Genomic DNA, 25,865 nt, shown 5'->3' on the forward strand with positions numbered 1-25,865 from the left:
GAAAACCAGGCTTAATATACATATATTTTTGGTGTTACTTATTCTGTAGAATAACTGTACGAAAAAGAATAAGAAAAAAAAGGTTACAAACGTGAGGTAAATTATACATGATATATAGCTGTTGCTTCAAAACAGGTTTTTCACTATCTATTATATGAATCGTTTCCAATAGCATAACTTCAGTTGTATGCTACGCTTGTGGGGTTGAAGTCCAAAAGTAGTAAAACGCTCCGCCTGAATGTCATCATACCTTCAAAAGTCTGAGAACAGCTCCAACTTTCTTGCAGATGTTTAGCACGAGAAGCAACAAAGCTGTCTAATCGTGTCCTTCAGTGCTTGTCTTATTTCTTTGATCTTCCAGAAGTAAATAAAGGGATTTATAGAAGAATTTAGCATAAGGACACTTGCCGATGCCTCCCAACCTAAGTCAATACCCGGTGTATTTAACCCAGTGACAGCAAATATTGAAACGATGACACCAAATGGAAGATAACATGCCACCAAAGTTAACTGCACCCACAATGCACTGGACACCGTCTTTTTGTAACGTGCTAAATTCGCTGAAATTCTTCCTTCTTTCCGATGTCTTTGGTCGACATGGCCTTGTATTTGAGCTTGATTATGCCGTAGCTCAAGATATATTTTGGTATAACAGAAAGTAAAAGTTATTACACACAACAATATTATTGTGCTGATAATGTAGTAACGGCCAGAAGCGTAATAAATGATTAAAATAGCAATGGCAATTGTAGAAAGCCACAAAATAACAACAAAGATCCATACTCGGCCCAGAGTTACCACATGTTTGAATCTTACTCCCAAAATCAGAGCAAGAAGTCTTTCTACGCTTATTGCAGTCAGAGTAAACAAAGATACTGCACAAAAAAAGAAACCTGTGCTATTAGAAATCATTAAGTAATAAAAACAACGTTTGGAGTGTTCTGAAGACATCAGATAGAAAACGCGAAGAGGCTGTGAAATGAGGCCCACACAGAGATCGGTGATCGCAAGAGAACCAAACAAAAGTTTTGATGACGGATGAAGGGATGACGGCTTTTGAAGAGCAGCAATGATGAGAGCATTACCCAGAAATGCAGTGACAGCAAAAACAGTGTTAATTGCTGAAATGGTGATCTTTTGATTAACTCCGAAAAGTCTTTTATCGCAGAAAACATCTTGAATGGTCGTGTTATTTCCATCTTGGGTTAACTTCGCCATTTACGTCTTCTTATAGTTAATATGGCAATCGTTAAAATGTTCTATAGTAATTCTATAGTAATTCTATAGTTCTATAGTTTATAGTAATTAACTTTTTACGAGGACTTCTCCAGCACTCTGCTTCTTTATGACGACTTTCCTGATAACGAGGAAGTATAGTTTAGTGCGGAATTCAGAATAGTTAACAACTATCCACCTTAGTATACATAGCAACAGTCTAGTAAGTATTTAATTAAATAATTAATTTTACTGTAAATATAAGAATTGTAATTTTAGATTTTTTTAATTGTAATTTTAATCTTAGCCTGATAGTTAATTAAATACACGACCCCACAAGCTTTTAGCTTTTATTATTATCGTGTCAAAATAAAGTTTTATCTATCTATCTATCTTAGTGTCAGTGGCTAGTGGTCGATATTCTCCTCGCCGCGCCGAGCCGCGAAGTGGCAAGGTAAATATCCACCTCTAGCTACCGACACTGAGTTGAATAGTTTTTTTAGTATATAATCGAGCTTAAGCCGCGAGTTAATAAAGCCCGAAAGGATAAATTTTGACTAGCTTATTACGTTAACGAGTACAGTTTAATTTTCACGCATGAGTTGCTTGGAGGTGAATAGCAAAAGATATTCGGAGTTTGAGTAGCCAATCAGCACGCGCCATAAACGTTTTCCGGTGAAGGGTACATACAGTTAAGTAATTGAATGGCCATTAAAAAGGTTGCTAAAAACAATATTGCTTTTGTCCATTTCCAAGATTACTCGCTGGTTAGTCGGTATTTTTTTTTTACGTACAATTGGTGCTTTAAATTGCTTGTAAGGCAAATATCAAGTCGTACCTGAGTATATATGATCATATTAATATTACAACAATAGTATCTAGGCGAATGACATTATTGAGGAATTTATTTAAGCTATTAAAGCTATTTAATTCCAAATATTACAAGTAGCACATCTACAAATGGTTAGATACTCTAGTCTTCTCGGATAAGGACAATAAACAGTTGGCCCCGTCTCCTGCATCTTCAGTGTTATAATAAGCTGGGGACGTAAAAGAACCCACACACTTATCGTAAAAAGTAGGGCATGGAGTTCCCGGTTTTGTGGTCTGGTCTTTTCCCATCGTGCTGTGTACTGTTGAAATGCTTAGAGATATTAGTTGTACAAGCTACTCTGAAATCCGAGGGTTACAAAAACATGCGTGATGTGATGTGATGATATGAGTCGTTTATGTGCGGAAAATAAAACATTTTCCGGCATCAGTGGTAGTCAACAAATATAATGTCATTAAAACAAAAACCAGTACACTATTTGGGCAAATGACATTATCGAGAAATTTATTTAAGCTATTAAAGCTATTTAATTCCAAATTTTATAAGTAGTCGTTTATAACCGGAAAACAAAACATTATCTTTTTTTCCGGCATCAGTGGTATAGTCAGCAAATATTAGTCATTAAAACAAACCATTACACTATTTGGGCGAATGACATTATTATTATTTTATTAAAGCTTTTAAAGCTGTATAATTCTAAATATTACAAAAAGTCGTTTATGGCCGGAAAACAAAACATTTTCCGGCATAAGTTATGTAGTCTACAAATATAAGTCATAAGTCATAAGCCATAAATTTCAATTCGGCTTTAAATTATAGGTAAATGGGTTTTTTTTGGCGAATATTAAAAAAAACAGTAATGACGAAGGAGAAAGGATTTATTTAACTTATAATAACTCAATATTATAAAAGATGTATACTTTAAATCGTATTTAACGCACATCTGTATCTGGGTTCGATTCCTGTCGGGTCTTAGATCTTTTCTTGTCCCAGGGTCGTGTCATGTTGAATCTATCTTCATTGAAATCCATTATATTACTTAAATTAAGGGACTGTTTACGGAGCAATGTGTAATGAATTATCACGTTGTTCGAATTAGGTAAACGAAATATATTTACGGGGAAAGGTATTTTTTAATAATGCCGCTTCTTTTGCACCTTTAATTTAACATAGTTGCCATTCACGGAATACAAAAGTTATATTCGCACTCACCTTTCTTGTTTTTTTTTCATAAAGTTTGTTTTTGTTGTCTTTTTAAGAGTTTTAAAAGACGTCTCTCTATGTCGAATCAAACGCCTGTAATACATGAAAGTTTTTAATCATCTCTAAAGACGTGCAAAACGTTAGGTTGTGATCAATATAACAAAACACGTTCAAATATCCTCTCAATGCATATTTTAATTAACTAGTTGCGTGAAGAACTGGAAGGCCCCACGCTTCCAGATCGCACGATAAGATTAAGGTACACGTCACCGCCAGTATTTTAAATTTGCAACTATTTTTTTTTTTGTTTTGTTTTGAGAATTACCCTTTTGATTCCTTCTACCCTCGCGATAAGAGAGCGAATGACATAGAACAGAGTACAAACCGATTTTTAATTGCCAATTAATGGATACTGTTTTTGCCATATTCGGAATGATTGTAATACAGTTAAAATGATCTGTTTTTTTCAAAGAACATTTCTTTTGAAAAATCTTAGTCACCGATTCACATATAACAGGCAATTGTTGAGGCCCTGGTAGAATAATTTTTAACTGGTGAAATTATTCTTGGGATAAAGGATAACTGAGTAAATTATTATAGGGATAAACTATAACTGAGTTACTCTTAGGGATATTAAAAAAATAGCTTCAATTTCTCCATTATCATATATTTGTCCCTTTTTATTTGCTGATGATTTCCATCATTAGCAACTAGTTATTCAAAAAAAAAAATAATCCATGCAGTTAACAAATCGACCACATTTTTCCATGGTCTACACTCTTATAGACCATAGAAATGACGTCAGAAAATGTTCAAAACTCAAGTGAAACCACGAGCCGAAGGCAAGTAAGTCAAAGTAAGTCAAAGCCTACGACAAGGCAAGTAAGTCAAAGCCTACGAGTAGTAATTAACTTGGAAATTTTAAGGTAATACATGCGAGATGTTACTCCGACTTTGATGCTTGTAAGTTCTTGGTTAATTCTATTATTATTATTGTGTTTTTATTATGAGTTATTATAAAATAAATACTACTTATTAACCGAGAGTGAGTTCATTACAGGGGAATCTCAGACCGAGGCCGTGATGTATTGACCGAGCGACAGCGAGGTCAATACATCAAGGTCGAGGTCTGAGATTCCCCTGTAATGGCCGAACGGACGAGGTTAATAAGTTATTTATTATATGGCCTGTGAACACTATTCAAAAAAGAGTATAATCAAGGGAAAAAACACTGGAGGTAAAACTCGCTCTCTGTGGCTCTCTTCGTCGCTCATACTAAAGAAGTATCGGTATGCCTATCTTTTTCTTTCAGTTATTGAAAAGATAGTTATATTTTGTCGGCATTTTTTGTTGTTTTTTTGCCCCCTCGCTAGTAGCTTTTACTCAAAACTCAAAAAACCGTCGAGCCGAGAAAAAGTTTCATAATGCCCGGTCATTACAAGAAAATAATGCCCGCTCAGCAGCCAATCAGAGCGCGTGTACTATTGTAGACATATAATAATTCCAGATAATATTTGCAATCACCTTTTTTCTCGTTTACCTCAACTCACTTTAATTTAAATTCAACTTGGATGCTCCTGTGAAATGAATTATAAAATCAAGAATGATACACACAATGCAAATTATGTAATTACATGTAGAAAAAAGCCACAAAACCTCACTGTAGAAAAAAGACAAAAAAAACACACAGCCTTTTAATAACTTAATTAGCCAAATGTAAAAACCTTATTTTACCCGTTACAGTGTTTTTTTTTTTACTTTCTTTCAACAACGTTTACAGTTTCACTGTCTTGTAAATGGATCACGTCCTTTCTGGTTCGTTGACAAGCAGCATGATCACTAATATTCATTTAAAAATGCATTTCGATTGCAAAAAGCTCTAAAATACTCTTTAAAGTTTTTATAAACATTTGTTCAATTTTTTTTATATTTAAACATTTTTATCTTGTACAAAATTTTATTGTCCAAGGGCCTCAATGGAGACCAGCCTTGTTACTGAATGGGCCACTCTGGTTAAATAAGGTTTCCTTACCTTACCAACCTTACTTACGTTACCTAAAAGATGTTTTCTAATCATAAGATCACTAGCTGTCTCCTTTTGCGACGAGCCGAACAACGCCGGCGCAAATTTTCAGAAAGAAGAAATTAAAAATCTTTTCAGCTGGTAATAATCAAGGCAATGCATGCAAGCTCGAAGTTTAAACAGTTTCGTCAGTATATCTCGTGGGATTGGGTTTTGTCTAATTGACGGAGTACTTATTTATTTTAAAACCAAAATGTCGACGTTTAAATCTCGCTATTTTGAAATCTTAACGTCAAGGCATAATCTATAAGTAAATAATGGGTATATTCAATGTTTTGTATTTTCAATTTCCTCCGTGTACACATCTGCTTATTTCTCTCAAGAAAAAAATTCCGTGAATAAAATAGGGAGAAAGAGCATTAGCTCCTTTTGAGGGAGTTGGGCCGAGATGTTCACAAGGTAAGGTGCCGTTGTCATTGCAAAACAGTCCGAAAACAACGATAATTTAGTGTGGTTTCGCAATTGAAAACTGAAAAGTCGACGTAATATTAAAGTGGACATTTAATTTCCAAGTCACTCGACCGTATCGTCAACTTACTGAGTGTCGATGTTTCAAAGATATTATTTCTACATTTTATTTAATGCTTACATATCCCTACTGAAACTTAGCTTGTATTGTCTTTTCGGATACGTGACTGGTGAGATTGTTTATTAAGTGTTTCTTTGACAGAAGATAGACTGTAAAAAAGAAATTGCCTTTTATTCCTTAATAATTATTGTTCCTGTAGTTGACATGTTGGTGAAAAATTAATGCCAAAAGAGATGAAGAAAAGGGAAGCCTCTGTGAAGTCGACATATTTCTTCGAATCTTGTCTGTTTATTGTGCGCACTTTATTTGTAAAAAGAAGAAACAGAATATGAAGCTATTGATCAGGAATATTCAACTTGCATTTCGTGCAAAATCGTTCACGTGAATACTGATGAAAAGTGGTTTACTATATACAGGCATACAACCCAAAATTAAAATGAGAAATAAATCAACAAACAACGTAATACGCATAAGTGATCAAAAAGGTGATAGCAATTATTTACAGCGCCTCCTAATTATTTTTGTCTTCACGCGCGCTTTGGCAATGCAGCAAGTCTGTTTCTTTTCTTTTAGCGTTAGGCAACTGGTGTACTGAAATTTATATTACGTGTTGCACTTTTTGCAGTCCCTTTTTCTCTCGTGGTTGTAAGAAGGGGTTTTTATAAACGAAGGCGATCAGTTCGTGAATTATAATGATCATTAATTTTTTTTTTTTTTTCCAAAAGCGCGCACTCGCAAGTTTACTGCGCCACGCCATCCCAAACGCATTACAAAATAAGCGCTTTATAGAAGGTTATTTACTTTTTCTGGGCAGCATACTTTTAGGAAAGTCCCTACAACATGCTAGGTATGCGAAGAACTGAAAGTTCAAAAATCTAACCATGTGCAGCGGTCTGTGCATTATTTATCGTGACTACTGAGATCTTACCTACCTTTTGATAGCGTCTTGTATACCTCAAGGCGAGTAATGTTAACCTGCAGAATCAACGTTCGGTACCTATTTTAGTTGCAATTTCAACAAAACGAATTTGAGAATAAATTGTACTACCTACCCGTCATTCTCTGGCAAACATACAGCCCGATTCGACAACGCGAGTACGGTTATTAAAAAACACATTTGAGTGTGGGAGATCGGCTAAAACTGTAATCATTTTATTGGTTCTTCGTGGCACTTCGACTCTGGTGATTGATGATTTATGTTTCATTTTCGCCTGGGGATACACGGATTCAAAACAACTTCATATCCCTGACAACGGGGGTTTATTTCACAAGAATTCAAAAGCAAATGTAAAAGCGACCTGAAAATTGTAAGTATTTTATTGTACAAAGTTTAGGTGTCGTGTTGTAAGTAGCGTAAGTATTGTATTGTACTGTAAGCAGAATAAGCTTTGTATAGTAAGTAATAATTAGTGAACGTCTGGCTTTGTAAGAACAGTTTTGTGTATGTGTTTTGCAATAAAAAAAATTAAAAGAAGTAAGCGCTCAGACACGAAACCGAGTTAATGTAAACACGAGACTTTATCACATAAGTAGACGAAACAAGGCAGTAAGAGTCTCGACATATAGTTTTCAATTATGCGTGGAAAGAAAGTCTTAAAACTTCTAAGGGGAAAATATCGTACGTATGATTCACCTACCGTAGGGAAAAAGGTGATAGCACCCTCCTTCACTTTAAAATAATAAGGCGTGCGCACACGAACAATGCAGTCAACCAAAGAAGCGTCTTAAGGTTCGAAAACAAAAGCTAGCGTGCGACGACACGCCTAGTGTGTAAGATAACACAACACGCTTAGCGTGCAATATAGCACAATACGCTTAGCGTGCGAAGGCACGCCTTAGTATGCAATACAGCACAACACGCTTAGTGTGCGAGGACACACTTTAACTAGCGTGCTAAAAAAAGATTAAAAAAAAAAAAACGAGAGAGTGGTGAGATTTTACGTTGATTCATCACGGACAATACAATTGCTGCGCGTCAACAGCTTTCTGAATTTTATTGTATATTGACCTTGTATTTAAACAATCGGCCACCATTTACGATGTAGTTTCGAAATAAAGCGAGTTTCATTCTTGGCCTTAATCCTATACATTTAAGTGTCACGCTAAAGAAATGCACATTTCCAGTGTAATTTTGTATTATTTTCGGACTATACAATGAGTACATTTTCAGTGTCTTACAGGTTTAAGTAAGCTAATATAATAATAATAATACTTGATATTTAAACAGGGTGACCCCTTCAGTCGCAGGACTGGTATCAACGGGGGCCCTGTATAAAAAAAAGAAATTTTAAAAAAAGAGAGAGTAGCCATATGATATATATCTATAAAAGCGTACGCTAAAATGCTAAAAAGGTTAAAATATCATACCATGGATACGAAAACGAAACAATATTTCAAACGTTTCGAAAAACGTTCCTTCGTATCTTAGTGCTAGTGGAAAAGTCGTCGGACTTCAGATTAATCAGCCGAATAAAAACTGTGACACTTTTTGGCCTTTATTTCAATGTGTTTCAGATATCTCATGCTTTTAAGAATTTTTAAGGTAATAAAAGCTGTTCGAATTCTGTATTAGCTAACATGTAAATGTTCAGTTTGTAGCGCTTTAGTTTGGCACATGAAAGCAATTTGCCTGTAGACGTTTAGTTTCGAGCAAGAGACGGGTTCAAAAAACACGAATGAAATCCAATGGCGTGCACACAAGCCAATGCAATGTGTTTTTTTCCTTGCAGGCGATTTGTTCTACTTTTTATAAATTGCTAATTGTTGAAGTTTTCGAATTTTATAAAACTTGACTTCCAAAGGGCCCTTGTACGTTAGTACTTCTTTCAATTGTCGTTTTACAATAAAAAATTGCTTTTCCTTTAGTTTCGAGCAAATAATGGTTTTAATAAATCGTGAATTAAATGCAAAGGCGCACACAGAAGCCAATGCATTTTGGTGCAGTTATCAATTATTAGCTTGTGGCGTGACCTATTTATATCATTATTCAATAAAAAACGAGAGCCTGTCTTGTTGTTAAGTTTTGAACGTCTGGTAAATTTATTTTAAAACAATTAGATTATTCGCTCTCGATTTCTATGCGCGATGATAGTTGATTCGGGCTTCGCCCTCATCGACTATCACGCGATAGAAATATCAAGCTGATAATCTAATTGTTAATTTGAATATGTTAACTTATATGCAGATTTGTGACAATAAGATTACTTATACTTTAGAATAACACACAAAGTTTTCATAATTGCATGGGCTAACAACAAAAAATCAATCAAAGGTACACGGAAATAAAACGCAGGACGTTGCAAAAAGAGGGAGAAGTATAAACGTGGTGTTGTTGTTGGTTCAAAGCAGGCTTCTTGGTGGGGCGGAGTCAAAAAGTAGTTAAGTGGTTAAGTCCAAAAGTGATTCAGGAGTAATTTTAATATTCCCCTGAGGCCTGTTGATTATGCAGATATTAGATCAACAACTAAAACTTCCTTCGAGATATTTAGCTTAAGAAACAGCAAAACTGTCTAATCGTGGCCTTCACTGCTCGTCTAATTTCCTTGATCTTCCATCAATAAATAAATGGATTCACAGATGAGTTAAACATGAGGACAAGAATCGACGCCTCCCAAGTTAGGTCAATAGATGGTGTATTCAATCCAGTGATAGCATATACAGCTACGATGATACCAAAAGGAAGACAGCATACCACTAATGTTATTTGCACCCACAATGCACTGGAAACTGTCTTCTTGTATCGTGCTATATTCAGTGGAATTCTTCCTCCGTTTGGTTGTCCTTGGTAAACATGATCGTGTAGTTGAGCTTGATGCTGTCGTAATGCGAGATAGATTTTTGTATAACAGAAAGTTGAGATTATCAAACATAGCAATGTTATTGTCCAGATAAAGAAATCACTTACTGAAAAGTTATAAATGATAGTTATTGCAATGGCAATTATAGAGAGCCAAAACGTAACAATAAGGAGCCACACTCGACGCAAAGTTACCACGTGTTTGTATCTTAGCCATAACATCAAGGCAAGAAGTCTGTCCACACTTATTGCAGTCAGTGTGAACAGAGATAATCCACAAAAGACGAAACCTACGCTGTTAAAAATGATTTTTATATAGTAACAACGTTTCAAGTGCTCCGGAGACATCAAGTAGATTACACGAAGAGGCTGTGAAATGAGGCCAACACAGAGATCGGTGAATGCAAGAGAACCCAATAGTAGTTTTGATGGCGGATGAATAGACGACGGCTTTTGAAGAGCAGCAATGATGAGAACATTCCCCAGAAATGCAGTGATGGCAAGAGGTATATTCAATGCCGACATAATGATCCTCGCATGTTCTCCGAAAAGTCTAATATTGCAAAATAAATCTTTAATTATCGTGCCATTTTCATTTGGAGTTATGTTCGCCATTTTCATCTTATTTGGTGTGCCAATAGTTTAAATGTTCCTTTACTTTAGCCTGTTGCGAAGACTTTTCCAACACTCAACCGCTAGTTCTAGATGACTTTCCTGATGACGAGAAAGTATATAGGTGTAGTATCACAATGAATTCATATTATTAATGGTCTAAGAAATGGTTATTAGGATCGTATCAACACGCGGGCAGTTGCTTTCATTTACCTACAGTGTGCATTACTACGCCTTCTTAAAACGCGCTTCAAATTTTAATGGCTATTCTTTAGTACATTTGCACTGCTGTCGATGGATGTTACTCGCTAAACTGAAAACAACAGCTGTATAGCCAAAAATTAACATTTTACATTAAGGCTGTTCTTAGAAAAGTAAATTAACGTTCTTAGTTAAATATAAATAGTTCGTAATTAAAATTTGTGATTATAGTAGCTAGGATTTGTCACTTCAAGTAAGGTAAGTTAAATTGACCATCCTTCACGTTATGCAAATTATATTTAACAATATTTCAACGTCCTTGTGATAGCTTTGTCAAAGTTTGAATTTTAATTAACTGAGGATCCTAACTCTTAAATGGGAAGAATCTTAAATATGTCGACAATTGATGAAAGATATAACACAAGTTGTCCGTAAACTCACCCATTTCACATTTACTCCTTGTCATCTACGGTCGTAAAGAAGGTTTCAATACATATAAGAAAATCCTTACAATTAACGTTCCCTCTCGCTTCACGATAATATCACGTATATAATATTAATGAGCTTAACACAGTCAACGATCGCATCTGAATTTAAAATAAGCAACTTAATTTTGAACATTTGCTTAAAAGATACAATGGCGTTTCTCTGACAGGGCAACAAAAAACGGTTAATGAATGTTTGATGTAGACGTTGTCGAATGCCTTCGGCTCCATTGATTTACATCCTTGTATATATGTGTACATCGAGTTTATTTTGTTTGACAAAAAAATATAAATTTGACAGATAAATTCGACATGCAAAATTGCAAGAAAAAAAAAACAAACTTAAAAGAACGCTTACTGAAATTTCACTTGACTGCATTGAAAGTTGTAAAGGGTTGGCATTGATAACCTTCCGTATTTTTGCTGATACAGTAGAACCCAGGTAACTACTCGAACTCGGATAACTCGAACAACCCTGCTAACTCGAAAAAACTTCCATTTCCCTTGGATTTTAACCCAACTTTCAGTCTTATTCAATCGACCCCGATAACTCGAAACCCCGCTAACTTGAACTGTTTTTCGTTTCCCTTCAGAGTTCGAGTTACCGGGGTTCTACTGTAGATATATAAGTCCACCTTTGTGCACCATGTAGACCTTCGTTCGGTTTTTTGAGCCATTTTGGTTGGAGGTAACACGGCAAAAATACAACAAATGAATGAAAAAAGTTGGTACTTAGAATTCCCAAAAACCTTAAACGTGATGAAGGTTACTGCACTGCAATTTATTTTGTTTGTGTCGGAAAGCGAGGAATCGCATTTTCATGGCTCTGAATTGAAGACAAGTGGGGGAGAATGAGAACTTAAATTTCGGCTTTCCTTGGGAGGATATATCCTTTAAATGTAATCAGTAAATGCTATTACCTGGTGTCTTGAGTTTATAATTCACAAAACTTTTCATGAATTGTTTAGCATTAGATTATCCAGTTTCCCCATATATTTACTGTATTTTTTATTCATTTTTTACGTGTTTACGCCCCGACCAAGATTGCTTCAGAAATCATGAAAAAGTCTATTGACACAACAACCCTTTAGGTTGCGAGACAAGTTCAAAGATAATGTGGCCCGCTTTACTGCACCTTACAAGTGTTTGGGCGTCTGCCACCAACTACAATAAATAAATAAATTATGTTGCTTACCTTTACACAATTTAAAGAAAAAACTATTATGTATTTCCACGGAATTCTCCCTCTTTCGCCGAGATTTTTCGTGCTAAACTTGGCGCTTTCTTCTTCTCAACATCACAAATTCTGTGGTCGAAGTACAGATGACGGTTTTTAATTGAATTGTCATACACGTCACTAATTATATGTAGATACTTTATCGGGACCTAAGCCATGTCCCTAGCCACGTAATGCATTTTGTATCTCATTTTAGAATTTAAATATTTTAAGATTTTCAGAATACCCCTAATTGACCATTTTTTGTCAGATAAGAGCACGGCAAGACCTTTCATGTCCACTGACAAAACTTTACGAGAGCAGGATGATTCTAGGGAACTTTAGGAAATAACATTAGGGGAAAAACGATTCCAAAAATTAGTTATGACTGACAGCCTTCAACAACCTGTCGAAAATTTGCAAATATAATTTTAAAGCTTACATTAAAATTTCACGTATGTTTGCTTTTCATTCTCCATTTTTTAGGAGTTCTGCATGCTGTATTTTATGAAATTCAATGGGCACATTTTATATTGCTTATGTTCATCAAAAGAAAAAAACACAAACGATTGTGTCCGGGTTATTTTCGAGTATAAAGATAGAGAGAGGGATGATTCTAAAGCCCATGTACTCGCTCCGAATAATAAGGCATTGTATTTTGATCAGAACAAAAAAGGGGTCTGCGGGCAGGCTCGCCTTTAGGAAAACAGGGTCAAGTGAGAGACCGTAAGCAAAGCTTGCCGAGTTTTCGCTCTCCGACCAGTTCTCGCGGATTTGCATTTTCGGTGGCTACAGGCTACAAATTACTTGAACTATTATGCTTGCGGTTGCACGCACGTGTCTAACTGTCCACTACTATGCTGCGAGTATTACTCCAAATCAAGTTAAGTTTATTCTTACCCTGGCAGTAGCTTCCATTTCTAACGGTAGATTTGAGTTATATTTTTGTTTGCTTCTGGCTAAAGAATCAATATCAGGACTGCTGCTCTCCCTTTTGTATATAAATGCTATTCCTACCAGCTCAGAACTGTTTACATTTATTTTACTTGCAGATGATGCTAACTGTCATTAACGCGGGCCCTACTATCCACTGGCACAATATAATTTGGTGATGAAACAATATCGCCAGTCCCTTCCCATCCTGAGGGCGATTTTGTTTACATTGCGTGTGGTTCAATCAGCAATTGTTCCGGCCTTGAGAATAAGTATATTTAAGTACTCGTGTTCGAAATCTTCGCGAAGCATAACCTCACCAAAATCACTTCAAATATAGGTACTGGCAAACAACAAAGAACGCAAAACAATAACAGCGAAAATCATGCAGGAATACCATTGCTGTGTTAGCATTAGAAAACCAAACAATAATAACAAAGACCCGCACCCTTCTTAGGGCCTCTTCACATGAGCCCGGTTTACGAGCTGTCTCAGTTACCAGGACGGATTTTGACCTCTGTTCATATGGAAAATTTTAGCCCGGTTGACGGGGATAAAATTCAAGAAACGAAGGCAAAATGGCGACACCTAAAGTTGCATCTTTCGCGACTATCGTAGCTTTATTGGCCCATGTAACTTTATTAATAAAGCTAATTCGCATATTTCTAAAGTGGAAATAGGAGCAAGGCAAAATTAAACCATTTGGACCACCCAATTACGAAAGGGAAGCTATTTTCTCAAAAAAAGTTGCGTCCCGGCGACCGGGCTGGAGCGTTCATATGGGAAAATATTCTTCTCGGTTGTCGAGATCTCGGTTGCAGAAACCGAGATATCGGTAACCGGGCTGGCTGGCTTCTCATATGAACACATCCAAAATTTTACAAGAAAATAGGAGTGAGCCGAGATCTCGGTAACTGGGCCAGCCCGGTCAACCGGGATCATATGAAGAGGCCCTCAATGTTACAACTTGTCCGTATCTCAGGCCACAAGCCAAGGCGAAAAGTCTGTCCACACTTATTGCAGTCAGTGTCAATACACAAAAATTTACACCTACGATCCGACAAATTTTGCTAACATAATAACATTGTTTGAAATGCTCTGGAGACGTTAAAAAATAACAAGAAAGGCTCTGATATGACTCCCACGCAGAGAGAGGAACTCACAAGACACCGAAACAAACAGTCATTTTGACAAACAAAAGCCGAGCCACTTCAAAGAAACAAGCAGTTTCGAGTATTGAAATTTTCCCGACAAACTTCAGGCTGAGCTCTTTGACGTCACGCATACATAACCAGCTCCAAGACTGTCGAGTTTTGGCTACTTCAGAGGAAGTTTTCGTAGGGTATTAGCGCTCGTTGAAGGCTGAAATTTTGGTGAATAACATATATTTGTATAAACCTTTTATTGGCGTAAAGAAAATAAACGGCTATTTTGGAGTGAACTTCTCCTTTAATCTTGAGCCAAATTACAATTTTTCTCTACAGCGATCAACGTTTTTAAATCGACATTTATCTTTAATAAAAATGTTTATCTGAACAACCAATTACAATTTTACTAGAACTCATTATTTTTTGACAAAACACTGCTGTGACTTATTAAATATTGAATTATAATTATTAAATCAGTTTTAATTAATTACAATAACTCTCTTATCGTTTTCAAAAACAGTTGTTTCAAAACAATAACAATAGGCTATTTCGTAATGACAAAGACAAGCTAATGTTCGATTTTCCTCAATATGATTATGAATCAATACTCTCAGAACTTCCATCTCTTTATTTATATCTTTGTTTATATTTTAAGTAAATTAAGCAATTACACTATATGTGAAACTCGCTCGTAGAGTATACTTTAATCAGATGTTATATGTTGTGGACATATAATCCTACTTTATAATTACTTTAAGAACACAAGTCCAAAATCATCGCATACACAAAAACAAGTATTTACGAGTAATTGATCAAACTCGTTTAAAGCCAGTTGAGAAATTAGAAAATGAATGTCCAGTCCATCAACAAGTAATTGTAAAGAAAACCCGTTAAAAAGGCTTAATAAGATACAGTACCACAATGTATAAAAAAAAAATCTCAAAAGGGTGTAGTACATTCTACAATTTGATGTTCTCTGAGTAAGGCTGGTTTTCACAGGGCGTAAGGATATACACAAGAGTGTATAAATTAACTCATAATCATAATAAACACAAGCTAACAAAACTGTTTGTTCTTTTTGTGCTTATTCTTGCACATATTTCTAGTGAAGGCAGAATAAAAAGAATAAGTGTGTTCGTTCCTCTTATGGGCTAACGCGTTTCCTTGTACTTTGTGCTTACGCCCAGTGAACATCACTCTTTACAGTCATGTAATAATTTTGTCATTAACTAAAAAGAGAAATGGACAATCACAATTATCAGTTCCAGATAGAACCAGTAAACAACAACAAAAGTCCATAACCGTAAGAAAAGCTGGTTCTGACACTAAAACTTGGGCATTGAAATAATTAGTCTTCTATTTTCAACCCCACTCCTACTATAAGATAATTTGGCAAATTTGCATACCTAAAAGTAAAAACTCAACGTGCTCTTTTTGTGTTCACTGGAAATCCACGATTCAGTCATTGTTTTTTTTCCTCAGTAGCTATTTGTTAATAGGCCATGATCGTTACACGTCCCCGTGAACGCAAACATTTTTCTTGATTTTCGGTCAAATAGTGTCTCAAATTGTATATTTCTGACTGTTTCCTCTTTAATATGTTTATGGTAATGCATCCCTCCGATCCTCCTGCGTCAAAAATAACTTAGGAAAGTGGTCATAACAAGTGTACTCGACGAGGACCCACCTTGTGTACGGGTAGGGGGGTTATGCAAGACACCACCTGTCTGATTAGCCAAATGGACAAAATTTTTTGGCTTCCAAATTCAAGTTAAGACTTACATTACGTTTACATGAAGATTGCAATGCTGGAGAATTGGTACTGGGAGGTTTCAATCTTTTTCTTATTTTCTACTCCTGATAGAGTGGGGGCTATATAAACAGGACACCATCTTTTAAGGTGGGAAAGGGGGAAGCGGAGAACATGAAGGGACCACCTGTCTTTTTGCAGAGTGATGGGTCCTTTCTGAGTACAATGGTTTTGACAATTTCCCTTACTTTGCAAATGGTCTCACGTGACTTTATAGTTTTCACACAACAAACACCCTGTCTGAGTAAGATAAAATTAAAGCAATGTGTCCCGTAGTGGTCACTGTTATCCCTTGAACAGTGTATCCAAAAACTGGTTCAATTGCAGGTTTGTAGTCTTGTTGATCGATCTGAGTGCTCCGCACGAACTTACCATCTTTGTTGTAAATTTGCACAGGCAGCTGATCATTCCCTTCTTCCACAGAAGCGACTACGACATTTTCAGTTGCTCCGTGAAATGCAATTCTAGGAAGGAAGTGCTTTCCTTCAAGTTTGAACTTGTTAAGATGATCACCGTTTTCACTAAATATGTGCACACATCCATCATGATACATGTCTGTTGCCGCAACCATAACACGACCATCACTAGCAGTGGTGATATCTGTCGTGCCCTCCAATACCCCTTCTCCAAAACTGCTTACATATTGTCCATCAGTCTCGTACCGGACAACCAAATAATTTCCCGCTGAAGATTTTCCCGTTACAAAAACCTTGCGCCTGTCGTTCACTGCCATAGATAGCAAGCTATCTAGGGGCCATTCCCTCAGAGAAAACTTGTGATGTAGTCCAGCATTGTAGTTAAATTGGTATAGTACAATCTCGGATTTCTTAGCACTAGGGTTATGCATTTCGACAAGTACATAAACGTGGTTTATCTTGTCTATGGCTGAATAAAAAACACGTTTCACTACTTGGCTTACGCAATCAGAAATGGAGAGACTGGAGTTATTCATAAATTTCCCGCTGCTGTCAAAGACCTTTACGGTAAAATCACTTGTGTCTGCTACAAAGAATTGTCCGCTGGAATTTGTAGCGATAGAGACCGGGTGCTTCAGGTAGTCCTGGCCAAATGACCATGGTGTAACAGATGTAACAAAGAAATGCTCCATTCCCTGTTTAGAAAGAACTTCAGTTATTCTTCTGTCAGCTAGTGGGTCAACTTTTCCTTTACTGGTGTCAATAGCAGGCCGCATCAAGAAAGGTTCGCGCTCTCCAACTGCTTGCGTGACATCATAGATGACACGATTCACGTGACATACATTGGAGATGATCTTCCTTCGTTCTTCTTTACTAAACAAACCCCTCACTCCTTGGATGCCTTTCCCTTTCTTAAGCTGAACATCAAAACTATTCTGAACTGCTGATAGACAGTTAAGTTCTTTAATGCACACTTTACATGTTGCCAGGGCGTCCGCAGGGTTGTCTACTGTCTCGAGTATGGTCGCCATCACTCGATACACCATAGCAAGAATTCGGTCTGACGTATCTAGAGCTTCATTTTTAAAAGCCTTTGTTGCTTCCTTACGAGCATCTTCGAATCTCTTCTTTGCGTTTGAAAGCGCCCTTGTAGCTGACTCATCCAGGTCAGTAAGCTCCAAGTTTCGCATTCCTTCGGCAAAAGAAAATGCCTCGGCACAAGCTGCTTGTGCCGTCTTCTCGCCAAGGTGGTCGCTTCTGGTTCTTGCCTTGTCAAACACTACGTAAAGCAGCTCGATTCCTTCCTCAAAGAAGCTGATACTGGCTAGCAAATCCATCCTTGAAAGTCCATCCAACTTCGACTTAATGTCGTCTATTTCACGGACGATCAAACAACGGAATTTTTGATCCGTAACATCACCATCTTTCAGCTTCCCCGCCATCTTATCTCTGCCTTCATTCACAAGTAAGCCAATTGTAGCTTTAAACACGGCTGTTACAATCGAAGACATTGGCTTCACCGAGCGAATGGCTTTGAAACTGCTTTTCTGTAGGGTAAGAAAGTATTAACGGCTTCAGGGCGGCGGTGCAAACAAAGTGAACAGATTCCACAAATTTCGCTTAAAATAAAATGTCAAAACAATGCCTTAAGTTCTAGTCAAGTGCTTCTTTGATGCAATAGTTGTCAACTTGTTTAAACTGGGAATATGAGCAAAACACGATGTTGTGAAATACCTAATATATACTAAAATATGTTTTTCATATATAGTTGTCGGATGTTTCATCAAAATCTAGGCAAATAATTAGAGTGAACTTGCATTTCTCAGATCAACTACAAAAGCATTTCTTTGGGAAATGAATTGCGGAAAGTATTTTAACATCTTTAAATATTTGGAAAAGGTTGCATTAAAAAGCTTCAAAACAAAGCCCATTGACAGATGATAAGACAAATCAGACTGTTTGACATCTATGTATGTACTTAGACTCAGTTGCTGAATTCCTTTGTTGCCTCATTTGGAACTCTCGATAATCGTATTGTAAAAATACACCCTATCTCTGGTTTTCTCGCTTTCAACATTGTTGTCGATTTTCAAAAATTAAACTTTCTCCGAGGCAGCACTCCGGTTTCTTTTGAAGTATGTGACGGAACGCTATTTTTTTTAAGTTTAGGCAAATAGGGCTCGCATTGATCTAGCCGACGACGGCAGATTTTTGACGTTACATAAACATTAGTTCACGTAGTTCATTAAAATTTGATTTAATTTGGCTCTCGTTCAAAACCGTTTCATACAATTCAACCAAAAAAACTTGCAAAAGTCATACAAGGCGGTCTGCCAAGCCAGAGCCAAGCAATAAGATAAAGCTGACATGTTTCAACAATTGTAATGTGGGCTTGTTCCTCACTTACTTGAATATGTTTGTTATCTGTCTGATTGCGTACCAATCTCTTCCCCAGAGCCCGCTTTCCTTTTGATCAGCAGCAAGAACACGGACAATGGCCAATCCTGATTTTTTGAGTACACGCGTAGTATGCTCATTTTTTATCGTAACTCAAATAACGTTAAGTGACCTCAGCCCGTGAATCGCCTTTCACGCAGACGCTATTTGGGCCGGTCACACGTTCCTCCACACGACACCGAATAGCGTCTGCGTAGGAGGCTAGGTCTTGGCCAGATCCGTGTTCTAGGCCTGATGATCATAAAAAGCGGGCTCGGACAGTTTGCAATGTAAGGTGTTTGATTGCTTCATTTCTTTAATAATATGTTGATTGTTTTTTAACTTTCGTTGTACCTCTTCTGGGCGAACTATCAAAATTCTTATCTTGGGATTCAGTTTTGACGATCCATTTATCAAAAACTTGTCTTGAACATTGCGCCAAAGATAACGTTTTGATTAAGCAAAATGGCGTTGTTTTGAACGGCTTTTTCTCAGAAAATGCAAACAAGCAATTGGCAGAAACACAAAATAAACAGTACCACGTGAAAATCCTGCTCAAAGCTCTCATTTTTATTAAGTTGAAACATTTAAGATTCATTCAGAAAATAAAACAGTATGATAAATAGCATCGCATGAAAGTACTGATTAAGAACTCTAATTCAAATGGTCACACCCAAGGTTTCAATCCACAGACTCTGATGTTAGAACCACTTAGTACTAAAACTAAAAGATAGCCCGCTCACTAGGATTTTTTCTACAAACTTAAAAGAAACACATTTTTAAACAGGCACTATGTGACTCTGGGTCATCCGTCACATGCCAATATTCGAAGCCTTCTGAATATACCTTATTATAGGAAATTAGCGATACATGTTATAAACGCGAATTTTAAAAATTCGCATTAATTTTATTAATGTTAATTTTTCTACTATAAGGATTTAACCAGAACTTTTCTTAAATTCGCGTTAATTTTATTACGCGTAAATTTTTTTCGCGTTGTTAAAATGCTTCGTTATATTCCTATAATAAGGTGTGCTCTAAACCTAAACCAATATCCCCGCCCACTCCGCCAAAACGAAAGTCGTTTTAAGCATTAGCATTAAATAATAAAATCGACTAGCTAGGTATTTTAGTTTAAGGTGGCTCACAACTTCTCAGTCTTCTTATCTATATGTGGAGGAATTACACAAGTTTAAAGAAGAATCCAGGCGGGAAAGTGAATGTAAGTTTGTCGAGCAAAACTGCCAGTTCAGTCACTCGCAGAATAAATTTTAAGTAATGTTTAATACATGAGCAGCAGTGTTTTTTATCAAGTTTAAAACAAGAGGTACATCCGAGTGTTTTCGACTTGAAAACACACGCACTGCAAATTTATTGAACGGATTCAAAATAATTATATATTTCGATGAAGATCAACTCATTCTTACACTTATATTTAGATTTGGAGTTATTTTGGCCTAGAAAATGAATTGGACATTAGTGACTAATTTAATAACTTGCATTATTTTGAAAGCCCACCGTCTACGCTTATTGGAGACATCCAAACCTGAAATAGTGAAATATTTAATTTCGGACTTCGCCATGCTAAGCACACATAAATAATATAGTAGGCGTATTATTATTTCAAATAATATTAACCTTCAGGCAACAACAGCAATCAAATAATGAATATGCATACCGTATTTCTTATCAGCTGGCATCGAATTATTGTCGATTGCATGTGATTAAAAATAACTACTTTTTTAGGGCCTGTTTATATGGAGGGGAGTTGTCCCTGGTAGTAGGGTTACCTTCCATACCGAGCCACCCCGGAAGAGACAGTTTTGCATATTTTTAGTTTTTACTAGCTTCGAACCGTTTACATTAGAAATTGAAAACTTGGCTCGAGGTATAGGGTGGTCTTGGGTGGTGGTGGTGGGGGGGGGGGGGGGTCACTTCCTTTGAAGGTAGACAAACACAAAGCATGCGCAAACGCTACAATCGGCAAAAACAAAATTGCAGATGAATTGAAATCGAAGTAGACGGTAAATTAGTCAAAAAAATGGTCTTAGTCGATGTTTCAGCGTTCCTGATTAAAAAGGCAGCCATGATAGATGTTTTAAAACACCTCTCCACAGTAATTTGAATCGAGAGGGCCATATTTTGGTCAACAGGGACAACTTTCTCATATAAACGCTCGGCAAAAGATGGCTCCCACCAGGGACAACTCTCTTCCATATAAACAGGCCCTCAGTCCGTCTTGCTATCATAATAATTAAATGAGTTTTTTTAAACTGTTTGGTATCCCGCAAAATCAATTACACATGAAATGTTGTTACAATACATTTAGGACGAAGTGTTTTGATTGTGATCGTATTTTATGTAAAAACACGGTTGTGTTCTACCATGGCATTTTGTTGGCGTTAATGGAATTGTGTAAATACCCGAAAAAGGACGTGTGAAAGGAAAAAACGGACAGGGGAACGAAAAAACAAAACAACAAAAACAGCCAAAGTGCCTTGTCAACAAAGCACAAGATGCATTTTCTATTTCTTTCTCATGGTTACGTAAGTTTGTTGCGCCTTCATCCTACAACGTTAATTATATATAAAGCTGTATGTATAAAGTCTTGCTTAGTATGGTGGCCTAAGATTGCCATAGTCAAATTGGTATAGAATTGTAAAAAAAAGTTCAAAAATAAAAATAAATAAATAGAAAATAAAAATAGTTGTTTTTAAAAAATATTTTTATAAAAATATTTAAACGAAAACTACATTTTAAAAAAATGGAATGAAAAGCAAAAGAAAGTAAAATGAAATCAAACATCCGCATGGCCTATCGTTGCCATAGACCAGAATCACTTGCGGTCGTATCACAACAAACATGGCTGCTCGCATTCGGAATGACTCGTGGATTGAAGATAGAAAACTAAGGGAGGAAATAAAGTAAAAAGCAGGTGACAGGCCTACACAGACCACTACATCGTGACATTTGTACATAGTAAGCCGTTCTGTAAAATTGGATTGGGTCGTCTACATGAAATATACTCACTATTTTATTACACATAAAATGTTAAGAAATTTATTTCATTCAACTTCTTGATATTCATACTTATTACTGATTAAACGCTAGTGCAACTGAGATCGAAAAACTTTATAAGCATGTAATTCAAATTGGGTGACTTGTTTTCGATGCGGTAGTCGACATTTTGATCTCCGAAGTACTTGCGTATACAACTAGTTGCGAATTTACTATTACTTATAACTATTTGATAGTCTATACTACTATTGGCTATTTTAACAATAGAGTGTTTCTGTCGAGGAACTATCGGCTGATAGTTGCCCCGCGGAAATTTGATGTTCTTAAAACAAATATTAGCCCGAGAAGCGAAGCTTCGAGGGCAAATATGCTAGTTTTAAGAACATCAAATTTCCAAGGGGCAACTATCAGACCGATAGTTCCGAGACAGAAAACACTCTATTGTCTTTATTGTTCACCACTAAATTTTCTTCCGCGCGCACATACAAAAACAAGCATCGTGAATTATTATTACTTTTGAGGATAAAAAACTCAATTGAAAGCCGAAATTTGACAAACGAAACAAAACCAGACGAGAAACCCACTAAATGCAGTGAATTTGGTTGGGTTTTTTTGTCTGCAGGCAGCTTGTTTACAGAAAACAGTCACGGGCGGGCACTATCGATCCGGGCATTTTTCACGGGAGGGCACTATGGGCTGATAGTGCCCTCCGGCGGACGGGCACTATCGCGTCACGTGTTCAATTTAAACCAATCAGAATCGGAGAAAATTTAGTGGTGAACTATAATTGCTGATAGACCACGATCTTACGCACGCTGCCAGTGAAAGCAAAAATGTTCTTCTTTTCGGTTAAATAGTGTCAATAATTGTAGATTTCTGACTGTTATCTCTATAATGTACGTATGGCAGTCTGTCCCTCCTCCCGCACCAAAAAATGTATCACTTTGTGGTCGCTCTTGACGTTATAGTTTTCACACCACAAGCACCTCGTTTCTGATACTAAAAAGTACAGCAATGTGTCCTGCGGTGGTCACTGTCATCCATTGAAGAAGACATTTGGGTATTCGTTGCTGTTCATGTTGTAGTTCGATCCCAGTGTTGCGCACGAACTTGCCATCTTTAGTGTATATTTGCACCTGCAGCTGACCATTCCTTTCTTCCACATCAGCGACGACGACATTTTCACTTGCACCGTGAAATGCGATTTTAGGATCATAATGATTGCCTTTGAGTTTGAACTTGTTAAGATGGTCGCCGTGTTCACTGAATATGTGCAAATGGCAAGCGTCTACTGCCATAACTCGACCATCACTAGCAGCGGTGATATCGTTTATGTCCTCCAATACCCCCTCTCCAAAACTATGAACAAACCGTCCATCAGCCTCGTACACATCAACCAAACCACTACACATAATAGATCTCCCCGCTATCAAAACCTTGCTCCTGCCGTCCACTGTCATACACAGCCCGAAAGTAATGGAATCTCTCAGAGGAAACTTGTGATGTAGTTCAGCGATGTAGTTAAATTCGTATACTACATACTCGTCCTTGTACATTAGGTTAGACAACATGACAAGTAAATAAAGAAAGTCGTTCTTGTCTGTGGCTACATCAAAAATAAATTTCTCTCCTTGGTTCTCAAAATCAGCAGTGGTGAGACAGTGATTATCCATAAATTTTCCGCTGCTGTCGAAGACCTTTATGGTAAAATCGCTTGTTTTGAACTGGTCTGCTACAATGAATTGTCCGCTGGAATTTGTTGCAAAAGCGACCGGGTCTTTCAGCCTGTGTTTCTTGTCGTCCCCCTGGCCAAATGACCATGGTGCAACACAACAGTGCTCCATTCCATGTTTGCATAGAACTTCAATTAATCTTCCGTCACGCAGCGGATCAACTTTTCCTTCTCTGGACTTTCCGGTATCAACAGCTGGCCACATCCAGAAGGGTTCGTCATCACCAACTGCTTGCATGACATCATAGATGACACGATTCACATGACAGACGCTGGAGATTATTTTCGTGCGTTCGTCTTTACTAAACAAACCCCAAACTGCCTGAATGCCCTTCTTGAGCTGTACATCAAAACTATTCTGAACTGCTGGTAGACAGTTTAGCTCTTTAATACATACCCTACAGGATGCTACTGCGACGGCGGGATTGTCTAATGTCTCGAGTATTGTTGCCATCACTCGATACTGCATGGCTAGCATGCGGTCTGAAGTATCTAAAGCTTCATTTTTAAAAGCCCTTGTTGCTTCCCTGCGAGCATCTTCGAATCTCCTATTTGCTTTGGAAAGCGCCTTCGTAGCTAAATCATCCAGGTCAGTAAGCTCCAGGGTTATCATTCCTTCGGCGAGAGAAAATGCTTCAGTACAAATTGCTTGTACAGTTACCTTGGCGTTCTCGCTTTCGGTTCTTGCCTTGTCAAACACTACGTACAGCAACTCGATTCCTTCCTCAAAGAAGCTGATACTTGCGAGCAAATCTTTCCTTGAAAGTCCATCCAACTTCGACTTAATGTCGTCTATTTCACGGACGATCAATCCATGAAATTTTTGATCTGTCACATCACCATGTCTTAGCTTCTCTGCTGCTTTATCTCTTCCTTTATTCACAAGCAAGCCAATTGTGGCTTTAAACACTGCTGTTACAATCGAAGACATTTACGCTACTGAGTAAATTGCTTTTAAACTTTTTTTTCTGTAAGGTAATAGAATTTTCACTTCAGCGGAGGTGCAAACAAAGTAAATAGATTCTCAATTTTTTGCTTAAAATAAAATGTCAAAACAATGCCTTGAGTTCTAGTCGAGTGCTTTTCTGACGCAATCGTTGTCAACTTCTTTAAACTGGGAATACGAGCAAAACACGCAATGTTGTGAAATACATTTTATATTAAAATATGTTTTTCATATATAGTTGTTGGATGTTTCATCAAAATCTAGGCAAACAATTAGAGTGAACTTGCATTTCTCAGATCAACTACAAAAGCATTTCTTTGGGAAATAAATTGCGGAAAGTATTTAAACATCTTTCAATATTTGTAAAAGGTTGCATTAAAAAGCTTCAAAACAAAGCCCATTGACAGATGATAAGACAAATCAGACTGTTTGAAATCTATGTATGTACTTAGACTCAGTTGCTGAATTCCTTTGTTGCCTCATTTGGAACTCTCGATAATCGTATTGTAAAAATACACCCTATCTCTGGTTTTCTCGCTTTCAACATTGTTGTCGATTTTCAAAAATTAAACTTTCTCCGAGGCAGCACTCCGGTTTCTTTTGAAGTATGTGACGGAACGCTATTTTTTTTAAGTTTAGGCAAATAGGGCTCGCATTGATCTAGCCGACGACGGCAGATTTTTGACGTTACATAAACATTAGTTCACGTAGTTCATTAAAATTTGATTTAATTTGGCTCTCGTTCAAAACCGTTTTATACACTTCAACCAAAAAAACTTGCAAAAGTCATACAAGGCGGTCTGCCAAGCCAGAGCCAAGCAATAAAATAAAGCTGACATTTTTCAACAATTGTAATGTGGGCTTATTCCTCACTTACTTGAATGCGTTTGTTATCTATCTGATTGCGTATCAATCTCTTCCCCAGAGCCCGCTTTTCTTTTGATCAGCAGCAAGAACACGGACAATGGCCAATCCTGATTTTTTGAGTACACGCGTAGTATGCTCATTTTTTTATCGTTACTCAAATAACGTTGAGTGACCTCAGCCTGTGAATCGCCCAGTTCACGCAGACGCTATTTGGCCGGTCACACGTTCCTCCACACGAGACCGAATAGCGTCTGCGTAGGAGGCTAGGTCTTGGCCAGATCCGTGTTCTAATCCTGATGCTGATCATAAAACGCGGACTCGGACAGTTTGCAATGTAAGGTGTTTGATTGCTTCATTTCTTTAATTATATGTTGATTGTTTTTTAAC

The 25,865-nt window shown here is 37.0% G+C and overlaps 2 protein-coding genes across 4 annotated transcripts; both read right to left on the reverse strand.

Annotated features, from left to right (window-relative positions):
* Positions 1-9,266: 9,266 nt before the first annotated feature.
* On the reverse strand, positions 9,267-13,160 carry LOC144628080 (adenosine receptor A3-like). 3 transcript variants are annotated; one of them, XM_078486132.1, is made up of 3 exons: positions 13,073-13,160; positions 12,152-12,262; positions 9,267-10,372 (listed from the first exon to the last, which is right to left on the reverse strand). In XM_078486132.1, the coding sequence occupies exon 3, from the start codon at positions 10,277-10,279 to the stop codon at positions 9,416-9,418; it is 864 nt and encodes a 287-aa protein (XP_078342258.1). In that variant the 5' UTR covers positions 10,280-10,372; positions 12,152-12,262; positions 13,073-13,160; the 3' UTR covers positions 9,267-9,415. The 3 variants fall into 3 exon arrangements, with proteins under 3 accessions (XP_078342258.1, XP_078342259.1, XP_078342260.1); XM_078486133.1 differs by having other exon boundaries at positions 10,913-12,262; XM_078486134.1 differs by lacking the exon at positions 13,073-13,160 and having other exon boundaries at positions 12,152-12,346.
* An 8,860-nt stretch (positions 13,161-22,020) lies between these two features.
* On the reverse strand, positions 22,021-24,596 carry LOC144628739 (uncharacterized). Its single transcript, XM_078486863.1, has one exon. The coding sequence runs from the start codon at positions 24,594-24,596 to the stop codon at positions 22,905-22,907; it is 1,692 nt and encodes a 563-aa protein (XP_078342989.1). The 3' UTR covers positions 22,021-22,904.
* Positions 24,597-25,865: the final 1,269 nt, after the last annotated feature.

The sequence above is a fragment of the Oculina patagonica genome, chromosome 10 (assembly GCF_052425735.1).
Source record: "Oculina patagonica isolate OP01 chromosome 10, crgOcupat, whole genome shotgun sequence".
Lineage (NCBI taxonomy): Eukaryota > Metazoa > Cnidaria > Anthozoa > Scleractinia > Oculinidae > Oculina > Oculina patagonica.